We start from the raw sequence: 26,563 nt of genomic DNA on the forward strand, positions 1-26,563 counted from the left end.
TGCATATGGTCAGGCTCATAATCACTTCATTCATGGCTCAACTTTGATCATCAGCTCTCATGCCTAACAAGATTGTACTGTCAACGATGAGTCAACAAAATGGCTTGGATAATGGCAGTCTTTACTCTTTGCATCATTTTGTAATTTGTAGTATCTTTACTATAAACATATTGTATTATGTAAATACTTTAATGTACAAGATTGCATTGTCAATCAGGACAATGAATAATCAACAAGATGACATTAATGAGCCTAATCTTTATTCTTCGTGTTCCTTCTAATTCGTTCATATTTTTGTGATACATGCAGTTATTTTCCTATGCCAAGTACTCCTTATTGTGGGTCTTATCACATGTCATCTTTTTGTTAAGTTATGTGCCCATGAAGGATACCTGATACTTTTTCTCAATTTTTACCTACTACGGTGAAGTTTTTTTAACATCTAGCTATATCTTTTTTTTTTTGTCGTGTCATGTGTTCAAAAATATACATTTCTTTCTTTTCTTTCTTTTTTGGCAGAGAAAGAGATAGTAATGTGATTTATCAATGTCAATTATTAAAAATAATAAAGAAAAATACACTGTTTCGTGGGATGGTTAAAAAATAATATCAATAAGCAATGATGTGATATATTAATGAAAATGGCAGGTAATATACAACCTGCCAACAATCACTAAAAGATCGACCGGCCAATAAACGTCAAAATCATTGGCGTCACACGTGGGCAGCACATGAGTTGCCTTAATGTATTACTATGTAAGCATGGATGCAATTTTGTATTTTATCATTCCAAAGTGTAATGGTCAATGTAAGAAGATCATGTTGGTCCAGAATAGGTCGAACATTAACGAAAAAGGGACGAACCCCATATGTTGTAGTGTATTCTCATTTTCTCTATTGAATGAAGTTTTCCTCTATGTGCTTTTCTCTCTCTCTCTCTCTCTCTCTCTCTCTCTCTCTCTCTCTCTCTCTCTTGCTTATTGTGCTTCGATAGAGGGGACCAACATTTTGCCAAAATTTATAACCTTGAATCCCCAGTATTCAAGACAGTAGTCCATTTTGGCCACAACCAATACCACAGTACCAGATTGCGAATACATCCCAATATGCACTAAAAGTGTCATGATAATTGCACGAGCATATGTCAATACCAAGCTCGCATAAGGTCATCGCTTGAACCATACGCCGCAAACAGAGCCAGATAGATAACGGGTGACCTAAAAGTAATGGCAACCACAAAAGGTCCACCTGACTGACAAGACCAAATAGCAACTTTTTCACCAACAAATTAAGAGCGTGCGGGAGGGCACGCGAGAGAGAGAGCAACAAGTAATTGTAAGCTTTCAGAAGATGCTGCTAAACAGAATATAATGTTGAATTTACTCTTCCTTGCGATAATAAAGAGCGATGCCTCCCCTCATTAGGAAACTTGAGAATGCAGCACTCAGAAAATAACCAAACCAGAGGAAAATGAGCGCTTGCCCAATTTGGAATGCCAGCATACAAAATTGAAACTCTCATCACCAGTAGATCGACATACACTGATCATTTAAGCCCCTCGCTGAGGCCTGGTGGCATGCCTAGGCTCTGGGCAAGATTGCTCATTCTCTCTTTCATAGCCTGTGAATGGTCCATATTGGGTTTAGCTGAAAAAAAGGAAGAGCACACCAAAACAATCAAAAGAATCTGAGTTGCACCTGTACGCTCTTTTGATGTGCATCTTTGTAGGCCTCGGTCACCAAAAGAGAGAGCTTCTGCAAAAACAAAACTGATGTTAATGAGGCTAGCTAAAATCAAGATAGGTTTAAAGATTGCTGGATTCCTAAACACAGAAGCCTAACAGGATGTGCAAGAAAACTCGTGGAACTAGTCTAGGAAACATTTTGTGGCAATTAAACTGTAGTCTAAACGCTAGAGAATTGTTAAAGTTCCACAGGGCTACTGAAAATATTTGACAAAAATCAAATTATACAGGTTGACAGGAGTAATATGCATAATTTTAAACAAATAAAAACTCAAATATTAAAGTACATGATCCGTTGGTCATATCATACGATCAATGTTATCATGAAAATCACCATACAAGTTCAATTACAAACATTCAAAAAGCAGTCTTTCAACCTGAAGTAATGCATGAACAGATGGAAGCCAGACAACCTATTACCACATAAAATAATCACGCAGATAAACATGCAACACAAGAATGAAAGTAAGCATATTTTTTAGAGTTGCAATTAGTTAAAAAATAATGGTTTTCTTTTTGTTTCTTTCTCCAGAAGATAACTGTCCACAAACACTTTCATACGATCAGATCTTTTTATTTTACTTCAGACCCCTGCAAATACCACCCACCTGAATCTTTCCATATTGTGCATGTCCCTTTTATAGGTCTGCTTATTCCCTTTTCCTACGATGTTATTTTCTTTTCTTTTATTTCCTTCCTCCTATGCCTAATATTTTTGTCCTTTTCAATGTTTGCACTCAGAACATAAGAAAAATAAACACTTTTTTAGGAATAAATTTCTGCTTGTCCTGCATCACTTTAAGTAGTCTCTGGGGATATCAGCAGCATGGGTATTAGGTTGGATGTCTTGACAGGCCCAAACCCATTTACTTGGGTTTTGTAAACTCTCGTAGATCTGACAAATAACTGAGTGACCTGACTCTAATGCACACCAGAAACTACAAGGTTATTTTCAACCCAACATGAGATTTGAGAAGTGTCTTACAAACGGAAATTGTTGCCATGAAGCCTTTTCTAAAGTTAAGATTGAATGAGTACATTCTAAACCAAGTACCGGATTCATTGTTAACAGGATTCCAACTGGTTGGATCCATTTTTCCATTTGTCTATTCAGATTTGCATTTGGTTGGCTGATATCCAAGTTGACATGGATCACCACCCGTCTCTGATTAACATAGATCCATACAGGTTGGACTTGGTAATACCTACATCCAACTGCATGAGACGCAGATCACTAATATTTTCTTCCTCAGGATAGTCCAAAACAGATTTTTTTCACTCCAAGCCAGCAAACCAAGTAACGATGTCATCCACTTTTCTTGATCAACTTCTATCCAACAGCTTGTCCTCAAAAGACCCTTTTTTTTGCCTGACCTGCTTCAAAATTATTCCATCAAATCTTTCACAATTCTCTTTAATCTTAGAAACTGTTCACACGAACAAACATAAAGAATATGAACTAAGCCATGGACAAAATTCAGTCTAGGAAGCAAGGAAGTTAATGATGCAAAAAACAAGATCACTGATGCCCTTGGTTCTACATTTAGAGAGAGAAAGAGAGAGGAACGTTATTAAGCCAGTTAAGGTTTCTGCATATTGAAAAAAAATGTGACCTATTGTCTATATTCATGCATATTTTATGGGCATATCTCTAATGAACACACGTCAGAACCAGAAGTGAGATGAGTGCAGATGAGTGTTGCTTGGAACATATTCTGGCAGGATATACAGAATTAAGCAATATCGACTTGGCATAGGAGGCAATTGTAAGGCATGTAGCAGAGTAACACAAAGGTCAAGAAAAAAGTTTCAGACTACAAGAATGCTTCCAAAAGGAAGAAGGATGAAAAGAATGAAATAATTGAGGTATATGAGAGATCAGTTAATATGCTTGGAAGCGGAGGATCAGAAATAGAAGTAGAGGCATCCAATTGAAACCTCCACAGCCTAAAGGACCACTAGATGGATACTTTTGAACCGATCTAGAGAAGAAAAAGTATTCAATAGGGATTACAAGGATAAAGCAACCTGGTATAAGGAAGAAAGGAAACGTGCATGTGAGTATCAGTAGGTGGTTTTACCAAGCTAGGATGGAATTCAATGCTGCAAGATTGCCAAGTTTTCAGACAATGATTGAGGTAATAGGGAAATTTGGCCCTGGAATGAAAGCACCATCATATCATGAGCTACGAGAACCATTATTGATAAAATGTAATTAGGCGTAATTGGATCTGGATTGGATCCAGATCCGTGTGTCTGGTCACGTAATCACGTTTTATATTGTAATGGCATGCTTTGTAATTTATTTGTATTCTAAACCCAATGTATATTGTGTTGCATATAATAGCATTAGGGCATGCCTATTGCAAGTGAGGCTGTCTTTTTCCTTTGCATCCCTTTCTCATTCTCATTCTCTCCATTTCCTGTTGAAACAACATTGTGATGGCTTCCAATGGCATGCACTACTTTACTCACTCTCATACTTCTTCACCTCCAATAACAAGACCATTTTCCTAATAAACATTTCTGGTTCATGCATATGCCCTGTCCAACTTTCTATGTTGTTTAAGCTCAGAAACTCAATTCCTCAATGATGCTCCCATTCAATCATGATTGCAGTATGTACATTCCATCTGCAAAACTGCTAAACATGAATAAAGGGATTACTGAATTGGTGAAGTGGTGCAATATGTGGAGAAAGCTATGTCACACACTCGGCTAGGGAGGTGCCACACCCGAGTCGACACACCCCGACACGGGTGCGGCTTAGGACACGGCCCGGACTCGATCAACGCTGAGTCAAACTTGGTCAACGAGTCGAAGCCGAGTCCGTCCTCGTTTTGGACTCGGTCAATGTTGACCGAGTCCAAAAATATCGATTTTTGAAATATGTTTTGGATCTGGGTCGGGTCCGGATCTGGACCTGACCCAGATCCAAATTTTCTTTCGAACCCTAAAAGGGGTTTACGACAGGGGGAGGGGCTTACCCTGTCGATTTTGCCTCTCCCCATCCCCTGTAGTTTCCTCACGCCGGCGATCCAGTCCGACGACCGTAGCCGCAAGCGACGCCAGCCACCGCCTCCCCCTTTCCTCCGTCAACAGGTATGCCCCCCATTCTCACTCTCTCCTCTTCGTCCGGCAGGGGGCTCCCCCTTCCTCATTTTCCGGCAGGTGGAGGAGCCCCTTGCCTCCGCCCCCTGCCAGAAGAAAAAAAACGAGGCAGGGTGCTCCGCCCCTGCCTCGTTCTCATTTTTTGGCAGCCCTTCCCTGCACCCTCTGCTCGCAGAAGAGGGGTCCCTGTGCCTCCGATTCACAGAGGAGGGGCTCGGCCCCTCCTCGTTTCCCATTTATCCGGTAGGGGTAAGGAGGAGGAGTGGGGGAAGGAGGGGGCTCGACTGACAGGCCGAGCCTTGCCCTGTCGGACAGAAGGGAAATGAGGAGGGGCTCGACCACTCCTCATTTCCATTTTGTTCGGCCCCTCCTCGTTTCCCTTCTGTCCGGCGGGGCAAGGATCGGCTCGGCCTGTCAGCCGAGCCCCCTCCTTCCCCCACACTCCTTCTTACACCTGTCGGGCATCCCTGCCAGAAAAAGTAACGAGGCAGTGGGCTCTGCCCCTGCCTCGTTCTTATTTTTCGACAGCCCCCCCCCCTTCCCTGCACCCTCTACTCGCAGAAGAGGGGCTCGACAAGGTTTAGCAGGGGCTTGAATTAGAAGATTCTATTTTATTTACTTATTTTCTTTTTAGTTTTCACTTTTCAGATATAATGGCAAGTTCTAGCAGTAGTGTCAATACATTTAGTTCAAGTTCTAACCCTGAATTAGAAGATTCTCAACCACTTTGGAGGCTTGTGACAAAAGGGATAAAAGCTAGTGGTGGTGGTGGGAATGTGCAGTTTCATTGTAATCTATGTAAGACTGTTTTCACAGGTTCTTATACGCGTGTGAAAGCACATCTTTTGCATATTCGTGGTCAAGAAATTAGGTCATGTTCTAAGGTTGACAAAGACATGTTAAAGCAATTAAAGAAAGAACAAGAGGAAGCTGAAAAGAAGAAAATTGCAGAGATCAGAAATGATTCGATTAATCTGTCTTTTCCTATTGCTAGTGATATACAAGAAGAGATTTTAAATAAAAGAAAGATGGAAAGCAATAAAAAATACAAGCATCATTCAAAAACATGGCAAGAGAAGAAATTGATAAAAAGATTGGTTGATTCTTTTACTCAAGCTCAATTCCTTTTAATGTAGCTAGAAGTCCATACTGGAAAGATAATGATTACATATTTGGCTAATTGTAATTTGAGTGGTTATGTGCTTCCTAGTTCAAAAAAACTAAAAACAGTCATTCTTGCAAAGAAAAAAAACAGAATTGAAGACTTGTTAGAGACCCAAAAATTTGCATGGAAACGACATGGAGTGTCGATTGTTTCTGATGGGTGGACTGATATACAAAGGCGACCACTGATAAACTTCATTGCTTACTCACTTAATGGGTCAATCTTTTTAAAGATTGTTGATGCATCTGGAGAGTATAAAGATGTTGAATATTTAAAGAGATTATTTGTCGAAGTGATAAAAAAAGTGGGTGAAGAAAGTGTGGTGCAAATCATTACTGACAATACTCCAGTTTGCAGTCGTGCAAGAATGAATTTGGCAAGTGAAGATACATATTCACATATTTTTTGGACTCCTTGTGCAGCACACAGTTTAAATTTGGCACTTAAGAGTATATGCAATCCATTAAAAGATGATGCACATGCACATGAAATGTGCTTATGGATTGAGGAAATAGAGCATGATGTTCGAAATATTAGAAATTTTGTTGTAAACCATCATCATGCCCTTTCTATATTTAATAGGCATTCTGATCTCAAGTTACTGAAAGTTGTTGAAACTCGTTTTGCTTCTCTCATTGTTATGATGAAAAGAATTAAGCAACTCAAGAATGCATTGATGATGATAGTGGCTGATCAAGATTGGGATTTTTATAGTACTGAAGATGATGTCAAGGCTCAAGCTATCAAAAAATGCATTTGTGATGATTTTTGGTAGGATAAAATTACATATTTTGTTGAATTTACAGAGCCTATTTGGGAAATGTTAAGAGAAGTTGACAGAGATGTACCCATGCTTCAGAGAATTTATGAAATGTGGGACAATATGATTGAAAAAGTTCAAAGTATCATTTTTAAACATGAGAAGAAAGATATTGCACTTGATGATTCTGAATTTTACAATCATGTATATTCAGTTTTAGTGAGAAGATGGGATAAAAGCAATACACCTTTGCATTGCATATCACACTCTCTCAATCCAAAATACTATGCAAAAAAATGGTTGACAACAGGTGTTGGTCGTGTTTCTCCAAATGAAGATCCTGAGATATCAAAAAATAGAATGATATTTTGGGAAGACTTTTTAATGATCCTCACATGTTTAAGGTTGTAAATAGTGAATTTGGCAAGTTTTCTACTCGAAGATTTGATTCTTTAGCAGCACTCGTGGCAAGGGACGAGGAAGATCCCCTTAATTGGTGGGCAACATATGGATCAGAGACACCAAATCTGCAATGTCTTGCAATGAAGTTATTATCCTAACCTGCTACATTATCTTGTTGTGAAAGAGTACATATGCTCAAATTTACAACATTAAAAGAAACAAACTCACTAGTAAAAAAGCAGAGGATTTGGTTTATGTTCACTCTAATCTACGATTAATTTCTCGCCGCACCAAAAAAGAGTATAGGTATTTTTTTTTCTTTATATTCAAAGTTTGTATTTAAATATTTGTATTCAAAGTTTTAAGTTAGATACTAATATAGTCATTTTTTGATGCAGTTGTGGACCATCCAAGAATTGGGATGTAAATCCAGAAGATTTTGACTTGGAGGGAGAACATAATTTGCATACTCTCAACATGGACTACATCGATCATGTTCTTCCCTCAAATTCAGACGATGAGGCAAATTTATGATAAGTTTTGTTGTTTATCACACTCACAAGCTTCTTTATGTGTTATATTTTGGTAAGTTTGTGTTGTTAAGAATTGTTTTTTTATTTTTGCTTTAAAATTTACAATCTTTATATGTTAATTTATTGTTATATATATAATTATATATATTTAAAAATATATATATATATAGCCGAGTCCCCGTGTCTGAATTTTTTGAAATTGTGTCGCACCCGCACCCATGTGACATAGGGAGAAAGTGAGCCAAAAGCTCACTTCAAGTTCGTTTCTCCAACTGGAACCAACTTGTATGTCACTCACATTTCACATTTCTGGCCTCCACAATCATTTCCAAATATGGCCCCAAGTGTTGGAGGGCTCAGACATGAAATGCATATGACATCCTCTGATACCGCTACTGCTTGAACCAACAGGAAGATGGAAAAGGAACATCCCGTTTAGCTCCATTCAAACCATATCATATGAACACTAACAAACCCTACAAATAAGGTTGCAAATAAAATACAAAAGCGTACCATACCAAATGCATGCATGCATAAAGTCACAAACTCACCACTAGCAAATATAATTCATTATGGCAGTAGAAAATATAATTTATTACACAAAATAAAGATTCCATAATAAAATACTAGAAAATGGTCCATCCTTATGAATGGGTCAAGTACAGGCACACACCCACACAAAGACCAAACCTGATGAGTAAAACACCCACACAGACCAAACGTGATGAGTAAAACACACACACTGATCAAATATGATGAGTAAAGCTCTCTCTCTCTCTCTCTCTCTCTCTCTCTCTCTCTCTCTCTCTCTCTCTCTCTCTCTATATATATATATATATATATATATATATATATATATATATATATATATATATATATATTACGTGTCCATAAGTTCTCTATTTAGGTAGCTTTCCTAATTTCTCTCTCCCATAGGATACCATGTAAATAGCTCTCTCTCATCCATAGAATCCCATGCAAGTAGCTTTCCTAATTTCTCTTTATTAAAATACGTTTATACCACAATCAATTTAGTAAATGACAATAAAAATCACAGAACTCAATTTTGTCATTTATAAAATGTTGTGTGATGTGGGTACTATAAAAACAAAAAAAATAGTAAATTACATTCAACCCAAACTACTTCCCTACAGCATTTTTAAAATGTTATGTTACAGTACAACTAATTTTTTGCTCTCTAATGCCCCTCATAGCTCCTTTATAAATAGTATAGATGAAACCAGGATTCTAATATTTTACTGAAGCCACAACAACCACCAGTGACATTTTATTTAATCATAGCAGGTTGGAAGAACAGAAAAGTTCAGTTGCCTTCGTAAAAATGGTGAGAAAACAAAAAAGATGTGCTTTTAGTTTGAAAAAATCATAGGCCTCAAGAATGAGCCTAGGTTCAGTTAGACAACCATCCTTTACACAGTTAATCGATTCACACAAATGAATTAACAAGATCAGTTTGACACCAGCAAAATTAACAATTCCTTTTTTTTCAATTGCACAGGGGTTAGCTCTGTGAAGGAAAATATTGCCAAACATCCAAGATCTTGAATGATAGTACGACTACATAGTCCATAACTTTATGATATATTTCCAGAAAGATGTCTATTGAGAAACAAAGACAGTCGGGAAGGAACAGATAAAAGATCACTTACTTCTGGTCCTAACTCCATTGCAGCCTCAGTAATTTCAGTACGAACAGGTTGTTGATTTCCAGAAAGTGTTACCTGGAAGAGACTCCTGTTAGAAATCTGAGAAAAAATCTGCTGAAAGTACTGCCAAAGAAAACAAAATGTTGAATGTCTTTCATCTTGAGAGTACATTATCAAAAGGAGTCAGCTTCATATATGCCACATGGATCTTAGTGCCTATACTAGCATGCAAGCTCTTGGGCACTTCTACCATTAATAACTTAGAAGCTATGTCACATGGGTGCGGGTGCAGGTGCGACACGGGTGCGGCGCAATTTCAAAAATTACACGGGGACTCGGCTATATATATATATATATATATATATATATATATATATATATATATATATATATATATATATATATATATAAGACTCGATCAAAGTTGTGCCCATTAGGGGACAGGTGATGAGTTGTGAAGCCTGATTCAGGGTTTTTTTCCTTAAATTCTGTAGCCCAGAAAATTTAAAAAAAAAATCAAAAAATGGACCAAAATGACCCTGGGTGCGCCCAGGGTCGGGTTGACCGAGTCCGAGCCGCACCCGTGTCGGTGCATGTCGACGCGGGTGCGGCGACCTTGGAGCCGAGTCCGTGTGACATAGCTTAGAAGCTAACTATTGACTACTTATAGTCCTTCCTCTCTAGGACTATATTATGTTATACAGGCAGCCTATAGACATTGGGTACCTAAAGTTTTATATAACAATTTCACATAACAATGTTTCTATAGCTCAACCACCACTAGAAGCAAAACATTTGGGCCTATTCAAGATGAGGATGAAAGGATAATGTCACATCCCAACCAGAATTTTTCGCTTACCACATCCTGTTTAACTTATTTAATAGTTATCACATTGTTTTAGCATATCATAGCAAATTTCTCTAACAAAAAAAAGGATCTTTTGTTCATATTATTCCACACAGTAACAGTTTACTAGTGCAAAATACATAAAAAATACACAACTGCTTACTTCAAGCTAAGTTAAATATGATTTATTGTAGACATTAATTCCCAACCATGATCAATTGCAAGTGACAGTATAATTTGTATGGTCCCCATCTTCACCACTGGACTAAAAGTCTCGTCATAGTCCATTCTATGTTTGTGAGTAAAGTCTTTTGCTATTAACCAGGTTTTATACCTTTCAATACAATCATCCAATTTATATTTGATTTTATAAACCCATTTTGATCTTACCACATTTTTATCAAGATGCCTTTTTACAACCTCCCACGTTTGACATTCATGCAATGCTCTCATCTCTTCATTCATAGCTTCAATCTTCTTATTTCAAGATACTTGGACGTAGGAAGTAGGCTCTTCTTGCTTGTCAATTAGCATGAATAACATTTGATGATCCATGCTAAAATTCTTATAACTTACCCACCTCTCGATGGGATGTCTAATTCTTTTTTACCTTCTCAATTCAGGCTGGCCCGTACTTGTATCAAATTAATTGTCAAGATTATGTGTTAGTCACATTTTGAGGTTGCTATACTTCCTGCATATCTGATACTATGTAGTCAAAAGCGCTAGGCGGTGCCTAGTTGGTAGGCCCCTAAAAAGACTAGTCGAGGACTAGGCGGGACTAAACAGACTAGTCGGTACCCCAATTAAAATATAAAAATGTACACAAAATATACATAAAAATATGTTTAATTCTTTTACTAATAAGATGTTTTTATTACAAAAGTATAAAATTACTAATACAACAACAAACAACAACAACAACTACGCCTTCATCCCAAAACAATTGGGGTCGGCGATATGAACCAACAAAGAAAATCATTCTGGGTCTTCCACATGAATCCTTCTCCTCCATTCATTTCTATCCAATGCCATGTCCTCGGTGAGGTTCAAAGCATTCATATCCTTTCCTATCACCTCCATCCATGTCTTCCTAGGCCTACCCCGACCTCTTTTAACTAATATATTTTCCCATTTCTCCATCCTTCTAACTGGAGCATCATTAGGCCTTCGTCGAATATGTCCAAACCACCGTAAACGATTCTCTCTCATCTTATTTTCAATGGGTGCAACGCCTACCTTCTTACGTATCTCCTCGTTCCGAATCTTATCTTTTATTGTATTTCCACACATCCATCTCAGCATACGCATCTCAGCTACACTCATTTTTTGAATATGATGTCTCTTGGCAGCCCAACATTCCGTACCATATAGTAAAGCGGGCCTAATAGTCGTCCTATAAAACTTTCCCTTCAACCGCAATGGCATTCTATGATCGCACAACACTCCAGTTGCACTCTTCCATTTCATCCACCCAACCTTTATCCTATGATTTACATCTCCATCAATTTCTCCATACTTTTGAATGATAGATCCCAAATATTTGAAAGAATCATCCACCGGTATTTCTTTCTCACCAAACTTCACTACACTCCCATCTCTATTTCGTTGCTTACTAAATCGACATTCCATGTATTCTGTCTTACTCTTACTCAACTTAAAACCTCTTGCTTCCAATGTCTGTCTCCGTAATTCTAACTTAGCATTAACCCCAACTCTAGACTCATCAATCAAAACAATATCATCAGCAAACAACATACACCACGACACATTTTCTTGAATTGATCTCGTAAGCTCATCCATCACTATAGCAAATAGGAAAAGGCTTAAAGCAGATCCTTGATGTAACCCAACCGTTATAGGAAAATTGGTTGTCACCCCTCCACAAGTGCGGACATTGGTTACTACTCCTTCATACATATCTTTAATTATACTAATGTACTTGAGAGAAACACCTTTCTTCATCATTGTCCACCAGAGAATGTCTCTAGGTACTCTATCGTAAGCCTTCTCCAAATCAATAAAAACCATATGCAAATCTTTGTTCCTCTCTCTATTTCTCTCAATAAGTTGTCTAAGAAGATGTATAGCTTCCATAGTAGATCTTCCAGGCATAAAACCAAATTGATTCTCCGATATCATAACAACCTTCCTCAACCTAGACTCAATCACCCTCTCCCAAAGTTTCATAGTATGACTCATGAGTTTTATACCACGATAGTTTGTGCAATCTTGTATATCACCCTTATTCTTATATAGAGGCACCAAAGTACTCTTCCTCCACTCATTAGGCATCTTATTAGTCCGCCAAATCTTGTTAAAAAGATTTGTCAACCATTCTAAACCTTTCTCTCCCAAGCATTTCCAAGCCTCGATAGGTATACCATCTGGGCCAACTGCCAGATAGGTATACATAGCAACATTAGATGATGCAAAACCAGAACCACTTTCCAAAGCTGAAAGGTGATTATTCCATTTGTCATTTTTCCAACATAAATTATGAGCATCATTTTATGCACTAGAAAGGTTTTATATTTGTTTGCATGTTTTCCTCAATCCAAGACAACCAACAGCTAACCTTTTAATTGACACATTGAGAACCATCATAGGAACCCTAAAGTCCTTAGAAGCATGGCTTGACAGGTCTTGATCAAACTCCTGAAGTCTTCAACCTTAGTCCAACTGGGTCCTGTCTAAGCATGGACTGAGATCTAGAACAAAATTTCTTGTGGACAAACCTGATCAACATAAGCTAATGCACATGCAGACACTTAAGCATTCTGAGGTTTCAGACGATGAGTATTGACACGTCCAAATTAGGCATTCTGAAAAGAAGTCATGGTTAATTATTCTACTCAAAGATGGTCCAAGTTCAGTTGTGGTGTAAGTCCAATTTCGAAGTTACATCGTCACTGAAGTTAGAAGTTATTTATAAATTAGTGAGAAATACCTAGAACCAAAAAATAACTAGACTCAAATATAAAATAATGAAAGGAAGGTGTATGCCCCTCGATTGGATAGAGCCCTTGGTCAGTCCTAGTTGAAGAATTCATAATAAGTTCAACTCACTGCCTGAGAGTGAGTATTTGATGATACACCGTGGTCCCAATGCCAGCATCTTCATCCTTTGATTTTACTGGTCCCTCTATTCTGAACATCTGATAGTATCAATTTGATGCACAGGAATCGCTGCAAGATGAATCTTGGATGGATACCAGGAAGAAAACTGAGTTAACAAACTGTTTTTCTCCTTTCCCTGTTGTGTAACTTGTGTTTTCTATTGAACTTCTTTGAGTTTCTCTAATACCAATGTGTTGAAGTATATATATATACTTTATGTGTATACACACACATATATGAGAACTGAACATATTAGGCTTCATTTCTCGTTCTGCCCTATATGATAGATCTGAACCATTAAATGTGTTAAGCATGATCGATTTAGTGGGAATCGACTCTTGGAACATGTTTTTTCGATGAACAAACATGATTTTATGAGTCGGGAAAAACTGGTACCTTCATAGCCATTGATTTTAGATCACCGGAAAAACCTGTATACAGGTCAGATTCCGAAGATCCAAAAGCTGGTTCCCACTAAACAAAACCTATAGATCACATCTACAGTGTTAGATGTGAGAAAAAATAAAACTATGATTTTACTCCACACACACACACACACAATATATATATATATATATATATATATATATATAATGTGTGTGTGTATTTACAAAGATGTAATAGGTAATACCTATTAGGGGTATTTTTGTCATTTCAGTCAACTGTAATAGACTGTGCCCATTAGGGCACATTCATCTTTTCTTTATTTTTTATGTTCTTTTTTTCCCTTTTCATAGGGGCTATTTGGTCAATGACCAAATAGAGCTGTTAGGAGCTCCCAACAACTCTATTTCTAGCCGTTTGCATCCGAACAGCTCTACTGAGCTTCGTTATTGTATATAAAGGAGATCTCCCCCTTCCCTCAATGTATGCTTGTCTTAAGCAAATTATTCTAACAAGGATTTATATTTTTTACCTCGTCTCTTGCCCATTAGTGGCATCCTATTGTTCTTTTTGTATTTCATTACATGGCATCATAGCTAGAGGCATCTTGGAAGTGAAAAAGGTGAAGGAGCATCCACTCAAAAGTACGTGAGAGGAACGAGTGTTCATGAACTTCATTGCTTTGGAATGCACTTCATCAACCACTTCTCTTTACCTTGATCTCTTCTCCCTTCTCTCTTGATATGATGACCAAAAAAGAAGTGGTTACCGTTCCCATCAAATTTGATGGGAAAAACTATAATATGTGGGCAACTGTTATTAAGCAGATTTTGATATGCAAAGATTTGTGAAAATATGTTGATGGCTCCTTACCGGAACCTCAACCTATTCTCACTAAATCCATTTGTGGAGACAATGGAGTTGACAAAGAAGAAACCCTTGAGGGAAACGAGAGAGAAAAGACTCTTTTGGACTACAAAAAGGACATTAAAGCATGGGAAGTTGGAGTTTTGTCCCTATTTATGGGAAGTATGTGTGAAGAACCGTGTGAAAATATATTGAACTTTGAGAGGGCCGATGAAGCATGGGATTTTATTAAACAAACCTACACTCAAAAATGATGACGCCCATAAATGGGAATTGCAAGACAAAATTTATAATTGTAAACAAAGGGAGAAGAGTGTTGAAAAGTATTATAAAACTCTCAAAAGATTATGGGACCAAATAGCTAAGATGGAGCCAATTTGGGATAGTCCCAACGATGCTCGCCGTATGAAAAATCAAATCCTTGGGGAGCAATTCTTTCAATTCATGAGAAGCCTAAGACCTGAGTTTGAGCAAGTTCGGAGAAACATCATCCACCATAAGCACGAGGAGCTTCCACCGTTGCACGAGATTTTAGCCCAAGTTTGCACGAAAGAAACAAGGCTAAAATCTATGAGCAAATCGAAGGAGATCAAAGATAATGTGTTGGCGGCTTTTAAACCCAGAGCCAACACTCACTTTTACAAGCCTCTTCATTTCAATAGAAATAACTTTAGGAACCAACGAAGCAATGATGGGAGAAACGATGGAAGAAAGAAAAAAATCATTTGCCATAACTATGGAGAACCAAGGCACATCAAGCCTTATTGCCCTAAATTCAAGGAAAAGGTACAAGAAAATAGTAGCTACTCTAGAATCTTCTCAAGAAGATAAATACACTACCAGTAGAGATCCAAAATTTGTTGGAAGCATGTCTTTGTCCCAACTAGTGAAAGTTCTTCAACAGCTCCTTAAAAGCTCATCCTCCATTACTGATGCTACGGTCTCCTCTTCCTCGTCTCTCAATAAGATCTCTTGGCTCATAGATTCCGATGCTTCCTTCCATATGACCTCCAATAATTTTGTGTTATCTAATTATAGTGGTAATTCAAGTAGATTTAATGTCCTTACCGCGAATGGATCCTCTCTTGATATCAAAAGAATTGAAAATTTTAAAAATTAAAGTTTTTCTATTCCAGAAGTCAGATTTGTTCCAAAACCTAATTTGAATCTTCTTTCAGTTTCCCAAATTACCGATCATGGTTATAGTATCTCCTTCACATCTGACCAATGTTTGGTACAAGATCTTCAATCCTCGATGCAGATTGGGAAAGGGCATAGAGAAGGAGATCTCTACTGCATGGACCTGTTGATCATTCCCAAATATACTTTTTGTCTCAATGCACAAAAGTTGGATATTTTTTTTTGGCATTAAAGACTAAGTCACCCTAGCATCCCTAAGTTATCCAATGTATCTCACTTGAGAAAAATTTGTAATGAAAAGATTCAATGTTTTGATTGCATTCTTGGGAAAATGAAAGCAAATCCTTATTAAAAGAACATTTTTTGCTTCCAAACCACTTGAATTAATTCACTCGGACATATGGGGTTGTACTCAATAGATGATTACTCTTGTTTCACTTGGATTTACTTTTTTAGGCACAAACATGAAGTTTTGAAAACTTTCAAAATACTTTTTGGCTGAAGCTGCACTTACTGTTGTTTATCTCATAAATCGACTTCTTCAACAAAAATTTAAAACATTTCTCCCTATGAAAACTTTCTAAAATCACTCCTGATTATTTTAGACTAAGAATTTTTCGGTACAAATGTTTTGTCCTTACAAATAAAAATGGCAAACTTTCTCCATGAGCCATTCTTTGTGTTTTTCTTGGTTACGGTGAAAACCAGAAAGGATTTAGATGCTATGATTTTAAAAATGATAAACTCTATATTTCAAGGAGCATTACCTTTATAAAATTACTAATGCTTTCACAAAATATATTAATATACATAACTATAATATACCTATATATAATTGTACACACACACACAATATATATATATATATATATATATATATATTTCAATTATTCATAACATATTCAGCATAATCAACAAAATATGCTTTCAACCTTTCCAAGAAGCATAATAACACATACATATATAAATAACATATTACATAATTCATAATACTAAAACATGCTTTCAGGCTTTTATAGAAAAATTCATCAAAAACAAAGTATGAAGTTTTGTCAAAAAAGAGTTAGCACAAAGATTCTTTTTTCTTTGACAAATTCGATGAATACTGTTATTCACGTGATCTTTCAAAATCAAGCAGGATAGCGTGTTTGATAGATGTAGTGTGGATCTAAGGTTTCTAAACATTGTTGCTGATCTGAGAAAAAAAAAAGAATCTCGGTCTGCGAGAAACCAACGAACACGTTGTTCAAAATAAATCCTTTCTACGCGGGAACGCCTTCAGCAGACCGTGTGGCTGATCAGATCACGCACTAACTGATTGGGCGTGTTTCAGGTCATCAGTGTCTCACGCAATCCAGCGTGATTGATGTTAATTAAAATTTTCTTTGACTGTAGCAAGCATGTTTTAGTTATTTAGTTTACTTTAGATTTTAAATATTTTTCATAGTTTTATTATTTTAATCATTCATTGTCGTTAGATCAGAATTTATTTTATTGCTTTACATCATCAGTTAGTTAACTTATTTTAACGTTTTTATTAATTAGTTATTAAGCTAGCATTTCATAGTTAGTTAGTTTAGTGTGTTTTGATTTGTTTTGCAATTTGTTAGTTAGAATCTTTAGTTTGTTACATATTAGTTAGTTAGATTATGTTGAATAGTTAGTTTAGATTTAGTTGATTTTAATTCTTTTGTAACTAACCTTCATTAGTTAGAAATCGGTTTCTGCATTTTTCTTTTCTTTTGTTTTGTGTTTTTCCATTTCATGTTTTGCAGGTAATTCTCCGTGTGCGCGAAGGGACCATTATCGTGAGGGTAGTGCCCCTGCGAAGGAAAAGAAGCTAGATCGCGAAAGAAAAGAGCCCTGCAGATTTTTTCTTTCTTTATTTTTATTTTTTTGGGCCACAGGCCATTTGATTAAGTGGGGTTGTAATAATTCTTTTTATTTTTGTTTAAGCCCTCCGCAGAGGGTAGCACATTTTATTTACTTTTCATTTAAGGCAATAAAGATTATTTTGTGGATTAACATCCTACTTTGTTTTGCACTTGTCAAATGTTAATAACATCCTACTTTGTTTTGCACTCACACCTTTTCTCCTGATACACATGGATTAACTTTTCCTCTACACATCACACTATCATAGTTCACTTTACACAAATAACGGCATATCCTAGTTTACTTTACACACTCAAATGATCCTACATTCATGACACAAGTACACATCCAGCACCATTGATTTATTTATAATGTTCGATACTTTCAGCAGATAACTAAACTGCAACACAACACACACGTGCATGTATATAATCTCTCTCTCTCCCAAACAAAGATAACGTCCAAACATTAGGCATACCTTAATGAGCTCACCTTCACAATAGCCATCAAATTCTGCACTGTAAAACAGACAAACCCAAGCCATCTCAAGAAAATGAAAAAGACGGTCACAGTAGTAAATTAGAACTACACAAATGACACATACGCAGCAAGTTCCTTTTGAACACGCACTGCCTCAACCTGGACAACCATCTGAGCCTTCTTCACAGTCTCATACAGGCCTTGCATATTTCCAAACAAACCTGCCTGCAAACACATGCATGAGACACACAAAACAAATTTTTGATCACTAGTATTAGTTAAAAAATAAAATGACAATACAAAAAGAAAAATGTAAACTCGCATGATAGGAAAACATTTATTGTAAAAACTCAATTTTCCACATAATCAACAATTATCGAAATTTTACAAAAGAAAAGAAGCGAAACGTTTCAATTATGGATCATGATATGATCAAGTAATTTAATGTTCATCTGAACTTCCAAAGTATAGTTCTTGTATACTATGTGTGTGTGAAAGTATCTTCAACAAGATACTATGATCAAGATCCAATATTCTTGATGAAAGACAAGTGCACACATGCACAATAAGAAGACTTAGAACACTGTGCACAAAAGCACAACTCAATCAATCTCACAAATGCATTAAAGAATAAAACTTTATTGAACACTTTGGCTTTGACCCAAAGCCATAAGAAAATACAAGGGAGAGGGGCTCAATTTATAGAGCACTTGGTGGGCCTTGGAGGGGCTCCACATGTAGTCGTTGGAGCCCCTCCAACGGTCACAAATGTGACCGTTGGAGGGGCCCAACGACTATATGTGGGCCCCCCAAGGTACACAAAGTAAAGAATTAAAAATAAAAAAAGAAAAAAAATAAAAATAAAAAATGTATAAACATATTCAAAAGATAGAACATGCATAAATACCCCTATGGCAGATATATATTTATATATATAATTAGATAGATACATATATATATGTATATGTATCTTTCTTTATATATATAAAATATATATGGGCATTACAATGATAATGGATTACAATTTAACACCCCCCCCCCTCAAACTCAGGGCATGATTACAAAAAATTTGCCAAGAAGGAAGTTAAACCGCGAAGAACACAAAGCTTTGGTGAAGAAATCTGTCAACTGGTGTTCTGAAGTTATATACGAAGATCTATGACTCTTTTGAGATATGATTCTCGAACATAGTGACAGTCTATCTCAATGTGTTTAGTCCGCTCATGAAATGTATGATTTTTGGCAATATAAATTGTACTCTTGTTACAAGATAGCTTGGTGGGCCCTTCAACATTGATCCCCATATCTTCTAATAACTGATGAATCCATACAATTTTCATGGTAGTAGTTGTCATGGCTCGATATTCAGCTTCAATAGAGGATAAAGACATTTTTTGTTGTTTCTTGCATCTCCATGAGATCAACGAGTCTCCCAAAAACACACAAAAACCAGTAGTGGAGTGACAGTTATTTGGATCACCTCTCCAGTCAGAGTCAGTATAAGCAATTAATTTTAATTCATAAGAAGAGGATAAGAATACTCTCTTATTTAGTGTACCTTTTACGTATCTGATGATCCGCAAAATGGCACTCATGTGAACCGATATTGGTGCATGTTAAAATTGACTTGTAGTATGAACTGCATGAGAAATATCTGGTTTAGTAATACTCAGATATATCAGTGATCCCACAAACTGCCTATAGGGAGTGAGATCAGAGAGAGAAATGTCATCATCAATTTTCATTTTGGCTCCTACTATAACAGGAGTTTCATAAACTTTAGCATCAGTAATACCTGACCTATCAAGAATCTCATTGGAAAACTTAGTTTGAGATAAAAAATACCCTCTATGAGAGTATGCTACTTCAATACCCAAAAATAGGTTAGAAATCTCAAATCAGACATTTTGAATCTATCCTTTAAGATTGATTTTATGCTTTTAAGTCCTTTAGTATCACTTTAAGTTATTAGCACATCATCCACATATAGAATTAAATCTATCATACCAAGCCTTGGGGGCTTGTTTTAAAGCATACAGTGCTTTTGAAGATGAAGCACTTTACCTTTGGGAGTCTTCATTCTAGGTGGGGCATCCATATATACTTCTACATTCAGATCACCATTTAAAAAGGCATTTTTGACATCCATTTGATAGATATTTCATTTATAAATTGAGGCAACGGTGATGAGGCATTTGACAGTGACCATTCGGGCCACAGGGGCAAATGTTTCTTCATAGTCAATCTCGTATTCTTGACTATATGCCTTCGCAACTAGTCAAGTTTTATATCTCTCAAGAGATCCGTCGCTCTTAGTTTTTACCTTAAATACCCATCTATACCCTATTGATTTCTTACCCTTGGAAACATCTTGGAATTCCCAAGTTTTCGCCGTATTGAGAGTCGTAAGCTCACATTTCATTGCTTTTAACCATTCATCATTGTTTTTTGCTTCTTCAAAGTTTTTGGGCTCTACATAGGAGTGAATGGTGCTAAGACAAACTCTATGTTTAGATGTAAAGGAATCATATGAGATGAACCTAGAAGGCACCTTTTTATTTCTCTCAGTTCTTCGTAGGTTTTCTTCATTTATTGAAGTGGGGCCACTAGGTTCATTGTATTTTTCTATTGCACTTCTAAAACCGTTTTTGTCTCTATGAGTGTATGTTATAGGGTCTCTCGATGTCCCTTCATCACTATGTTAGAAAATAGGTGGATGAGAGGAAATATTTTTTTTATCTTCTTTATCATTAGCATCATTATGAGTGAGTTCATCATCACTATCATCATTTTGTGCTAACAATTCAAATAAAAAAAAGTAATCCATGTTTTCTTTATAAGGTTCACTCCTCTCAAAACAGTTAACATTTACAGAAAAATCACATTTTTGGAAACATATAACTTAGCATTCTTGATATCATAACGCCGAAACCCTTTTGGGGTTTCAGAATATCCAAGAAAGTCACATTCAATAGCTTTTGGTGAAAGCTTGTCGTTCTTGTCAGTAAGAACAAAACACTTGCAACCGAAAATTCTCAACCGACTATAGTCGGGTTCTTTGGTATTCAACATTTCAAAAGGCGAGATATTATTCAAATTTTTAGAAAGTTAGCCGATTTATCAGACAGACGCTAAGGCAGCTTCGGCCCAAAAACATTTTGGGATGTTTTGAGAAATAAGTAGGGTTCGAGTTGTCTCTATTATGTGTCTATGCTTTCTTTCGGCTAATCCATTTTGTTGAGGGGTCTTTGAACAAGATCATTGCCATCCTTGCCCTCGAATTTTAGATTCTCTGTGATTTCACTTGTCAAGCTACAAACCTTGAACCTCCGATCAGTATCCCTGTGGCACACGAAGATCCTGATGTTTCTCAGGGCCTTCTCGACCTCTTTTCGCTCCTCATCGATCAGACCTCTTGTCTTCCTCTGAGATAAGTCCCTCATAAAATCGCAACGCTTCTAAAGATACTGAATTATTCCAATGCTCTCATGGAAAGCGGCCACAGAGAAATCAACATTGAGAGCGAGGCCTTGTTGCGTCGGCCGAAGGCTCTGAAAGAATCCTCTCAATCCGACAGCTCCTCCACCAATGTTCTTCTCCTCCCCCATCGATCTCGAGTAGAAAGATCGGTTCATTGGGATGCATTTCTCGGTCGGGCTCTCCCTCAAGACGACATCCAAGGCATGAAGATATTCCTGAGGAAGAGGGACATGATGCTCATCGCTCTTCAAGTAGTGATTCAAGTCTTCCCCCTTGAGCTTTGATGCCAGCTTGATGGTCACCTTGAAAAGCTTATGTTTCTGCGGCAGATGAGCACATCCACTGGATGGGGGGGGGCAGGAATGGGCAGATTGATCAGGAACTCTAGTCTATCACTCTGGAACCTGATGGGGCTATAGAGATTTCTTCTACCATCAAACACTGGGAGGCTGCCAGAAAGGAGAAGCGGGTGTTCTTTGACAAGTTTGCGCTCGATAAGCCTCAAAATCTCTTTCGATGGATATGGTGATATGTTGACGTCGTAATGATACATCTGCTGGGAAGGACAGAATTCAACCAGGAAGTGGTTTGCAACAAGAGGGATCGGAATTCCTAGCCTTCCACCAGAATCAGGCCTCCTCATTGCCACTAGAGGTTGAGAATCCGTGTCTAGTTGTTGCTTACCTTGAGATACAGAGGCAGCAGCCATGGTTATACCATCCACTGTGACGGAGCTCACTTGCTCTGTTGGTCCTTCACCAACTGTTTTAAAAGGCAAGAGTATGACAACAATCAAAAGGCATACATTTGTCTCAAGAGTGAATCAACTGCAAGAACCCCACTAAATGTGACCTCCAAGAGAAAAAGAATAACAAAGAAAAGAAGCACCAGCAGCGTCCAATTTATTGTTTAAAAGGGAAAGAATGGGAGGGGAAAATTGTCATACATTCAGTACTGCAAAGGGGAAAGGAAAGAAAAGACCCCAACTTTCCTTGCTTTTCCCGAAATAAGAATACAAATACAACCTTTCAACCAGATACTCAAAATCACCAACCAGTGGAATGTTGAAAACAAACTCAACTTTGTTGGTTTTACACAACACGTCAGCGTCCATCTATTAGAAAAGAAGAGGGAATCCCAGAAAGATGATGGGTGCTCATCACCATGTTGCAGAATAACGCGAAAACGATTTTACGGTGTCATGAATTTGTCACCGTGCTCAGCTCGATGCCATTTTGGTTGTTTCCCTACCTATAACTCTTCACGTAGCAAAAACTATTCGACACAGTTTGTGTCCCTAACCGAGGCAGCTGTGCTAATTTCATCAGCAAGTATTTCAACTTTTTACAATTTCTGCATCAACTTGCGGATCGCTTCATCATGAAAGTAATAAAGAACATTACCTTGTGGTGAAGAAGGAAGAGGAGTTGTTGACGCCGACTGCAAGAAACGCTCCATGTTTCCATTGATGACTCGCTTGAGAGTGGTCGGAAGGAAAAGGAAGGAGAGGAGGAGACGGAAGCAGGGGAGGAGATGAAGTGGGTTGCAGTGGAGGATGGAACAAGTATGTGGCGTTGTTGAGATGATTATCACGGTGATGGTAGTGGTGGTGCCCTTGCTGCTGCTTTTGAAGGTTTTTCATTATCGTGGTGGAAGAGGAGGAGGTGGAGTTTAAATTATGAGTTTTGATTTGAATTGGATTTTGAATTTAGTAGTTTGGATTTGTATTAGAATGTTTATTTATATTTTAATTTTAATTTTAATTTTAATTTTAATTTTAATTTTAATTTATTTTGAATTTTAAATTGAATTTTTTGCTTAGATTATAATTTGAATTTAAATTTGAATTATAAGTTTGTATTTGAATCATAATTTTAAATTTTAAATTTTAAATTTGCATTTAAAATTGAATTATGACTTTAAATTTGAATTTGCATTTAACTTTTAAATTAAGAAATTGAGTTTAAACTTGAGTTTGCATTGGGATTATGAGTTCAAATATAAATTTTAATTATGAGTTTAAATTTTAAATGAATTTTACTTTGTTTTCAAGATAATTTTTGAATTCACTTGAAAGGTATTCTCCACCAGAGTCAGTTCTAAAAAAATTTAGGTTTTCATTAAAGTGATTTTTAATCATCATATTATAGGTTTTAAAGGTCAAGAAAACTTCATATTTGTGTTTAAGAAAACATATCCAACAATATCTCGTGTAGTCGTCAACAAAAATGACATAATATGCAAAAACCCCTTTTGATAAAACAGGTGCCGGTCCCCATGCATCTGAATGGACAATTTCAAAAGGTCTTGTTGTAAACATAGATCTTTAACAAAAAGGTAATTTTTTCATTTTTCCAATAATACACTGTTACAAGTGAAATCACATTTACATAGATTTTTAACAAAAGATAAATGAAAATTTTTTACAATCTTTGGATGTCCAAGTCTCTTGTGTCATACATTAATATCCTTTTGTTGGACAACATTACAAAACATGTTCTTTAGAATTTGAAGAAAATCAACATAGTATAAATCCTCTTTCCTAGAGCCTTCCCCAATCAACCTCCCGGATCGGCGATCCTGCATCCAACATTTGTTAGAAGAAAATTTTATATCATATACATGATCCGAGAGTTGAGAAGCGGAAAGCAAATTTAAGTTTAATTTGGGCATAAATCTAATTTTTTGAATAAAGAACCCTTGTTTTTCAAAATTTTCAATTCCTTTTACTTCAAGAGATGTTCCATCCGCAGTTGAAACAAAGGATGGAAAAAGACTATTTGAGTATTCGGAAAAAGAACTAATACTTGGAGACATGTGGAATGAAGTACCCGAATTTAAAAGCCACGAAGTCTTACCGGAAGGAGAAGAGTTTGTCATAGCGGCTCCGGAAATAGCTCCATTGAGAAGAGGTTAAAGTGCATCCACAATTTGTTGTAGTGAAAGAGTTGCATTTAAAGATGATGATCACTCTTCCTTTTGAGGTTGGGATGTGGTAGTCATAGCTAGAAACTTCTTCCACTTTGGGCAAATCGGTTTGATGTGCCCCGGTTCTTTACAAAAATGGCACACAAGCTTGCTATAATCCCTCTTTCCACCTTGACCACTTGAGCTTTAGTTTTGATTCTTGAAGTGGGGAGGCTTGTAGGTCCTTAAGTTACTTCTCGGTCTTGAGACGGCATTAACACCTTCATTTTCTTCATTATTGGAAGATGTTGCTAGAACACTTGAGTTATTCTTACTTATACCCATACGAGTCTCTTCCCCACTTAGTTTAGTAATTACATCTTCAATAGAGGAGGAAGTGAAAGCGGATAGTAGAGAAGATCAAATTTGCTCGAATTCGGGCCTAAGCTCATTCAAGAAATTAAAGAAACGATCTTCCTCTAATTGTTTATGCCTAAGCTCAATAGCCTCTCCGCTCCATTTGGGCTCAAGCATAGCAAGCTCATCTCAAATGGAAGACAACTCCGCGAAATACTCTCTAATAGTCATTTTGTTTTGTTGAAGGGTCAAGGCCCTTTTTTAAGGTAATATTTGTGGGACAAATCCCTTGAAGTGTACATTTTTTCAAGGTATTACCATGCTTGAGAGGCTTTCTTGAACTTTATAATGTTGGCATTAATTCTTGTCTCAACGGATGAGAAAATCCATGAGAGAATTTTAAAGTTCTTCATCTCCCATTCTTCATTCTTCATTCTTCATGCTTCTTGCTATAGTCTTCAAACGCCTTGGCTCTTTCTTCTCCTTTAAGGATCGTTATTTCTCCTCTCTCCATCAAAATGATTTTAGGCTCCGGTTCCAGAATTGAGCCTTGAAGATAACCCCAAAGCTCTTTTCCTTTAATATGAGCCTCCATGTTTTTGGCCCATACGTAATAATTGAAGCCATTAAGTTTGAAACCGAGAGAAAAATAGGAGTCTTTTTCACCCATTAGAGAGGAAAAATAAGGGAAAAAGTTATGTACCACAAGAGCGTTTTAGATATTTCTTGATAGAAGAGGCCTCTAAAATATTGGTTGAATAAGAGAATCCACACCAATCTCCAAAAATTTGAGGGCATGTTTTTTGAGGCACCGAGCAAATGTGAGAGACCACTCGATCTTCTTTCTCCAACCTTGCTCTGATACCATGTGAAAGTATCTTCAACAAGATAATATGATCAAGACCAAATATTCTTGACGAAAGACAAGTGCACACATGCACAATAAGAACACTTAGAATACTTGTGCACAAAAGCACAACTCAATCAATCTCACAAATGCATTAAAGAATAAAACTTTATTGAACACTTGGGCTTTGACCCAAAACCATAAGAAAATACAAGGGAGAGGGGCTCAATTTATAGATCACTTGGTGGGCCTTGGAGGGGCTCCACATGTAGTCATTGGAGCCCCTCCAAAGGTCACAAATGTGACCGTTGGAGGGGCCCAACGACTATATGTTGGAGCCAAGGTACACAAAGTAAAGAATTAAAAATAAAAAATAAAAAATAAATAAAATTAAAAAATGTACAAACATATTCAAAAGATGAATATGCGTAAAGAGAAGAAAAGACTAAAATACCCCTATGATTGATATATATATATAGATAGATAGATAGATACATACATATACATATGTATGAAATATATATATGTATATGTATCTTTATTTATATATATAAAATATATATGGGCATTACAATGATAATGGATTACAATTTAACAGTGTGATCAGTTTAAAGAATAGATTTTAAGGCATCCACTAGTCATCATAATTGTTTGTGATGCTGCAAGAAAAGATGTTGCAAGGCAGTCAGTAAAGGTGTCAGCATATTGCACAAGCCTATCAGGACCACACACACACACTTGACAAATTAAAAGTTTCCTAGCAACATAAGGATATTTCATGATCTTAGTTTAACTGCATCACAGAGTGGTACTTTTCAAAACAAAGGAATCTCATAAACTCACAAAATGATGCCATCCAAGACAAATGACTACCTGT

At 36.8% G+C, this 26,563-nt stretch overlaps 1 protein-coding gene across 1 annotated transcript in view; it reads right to left on the reverse strand.

Moving 5' to 3' along the window:
* Positions 1-1,252: 1,252 nt before the first annotated feature.
* The window catches only part of LOC149837364 (nucleoid-associated protein At2g24020, chloroplastic-like), a 30,734-nt gene continuing 5,423 nt past the window's right edge, over positions 1,253-26,563 (reverse strand). The window contains exons 3-7 of the mRNA XM_090005996.1: positions 18,220-18,320; positions 18,094-18,133; positions 9,386-9,457; positions 1,698-1,754; positions 1,253-1,620 (exon numbers count right to left, since the gene is read on the reverse strand). Coding sequence (XP_089862122.1) covers positions 1,546-1,620; positions 1,698-1,754; positions 9,386-9,457; positions 18,094-18,133; positions 18,220-18,320 — 345 coding nt within the window. The 3' untranslated portion in view covers positions 1,253-1,545. The remainder of the gene's footprint in view (positions 1,621-1,697; positions 1,755-9,385; positions 9,458-18,093; positions 18,134-18,219; positions 18,321-26,563) is intronic.

This window comes from Nuphar pumila, chromosome 5, assembly GCF_984573655.1.
Source record: "Nuphar pumila chromosome 5, dmNupPumi1.hap1.1, whole genome shotgun sequence".
NCBI classification, from domain to species: Eukaryota; Viridiplantae; Streptophyta; class Magnoliopsida; order Nymphaeales; family Nymphaeaceae; genus Nuphar; species Nuphar pumila.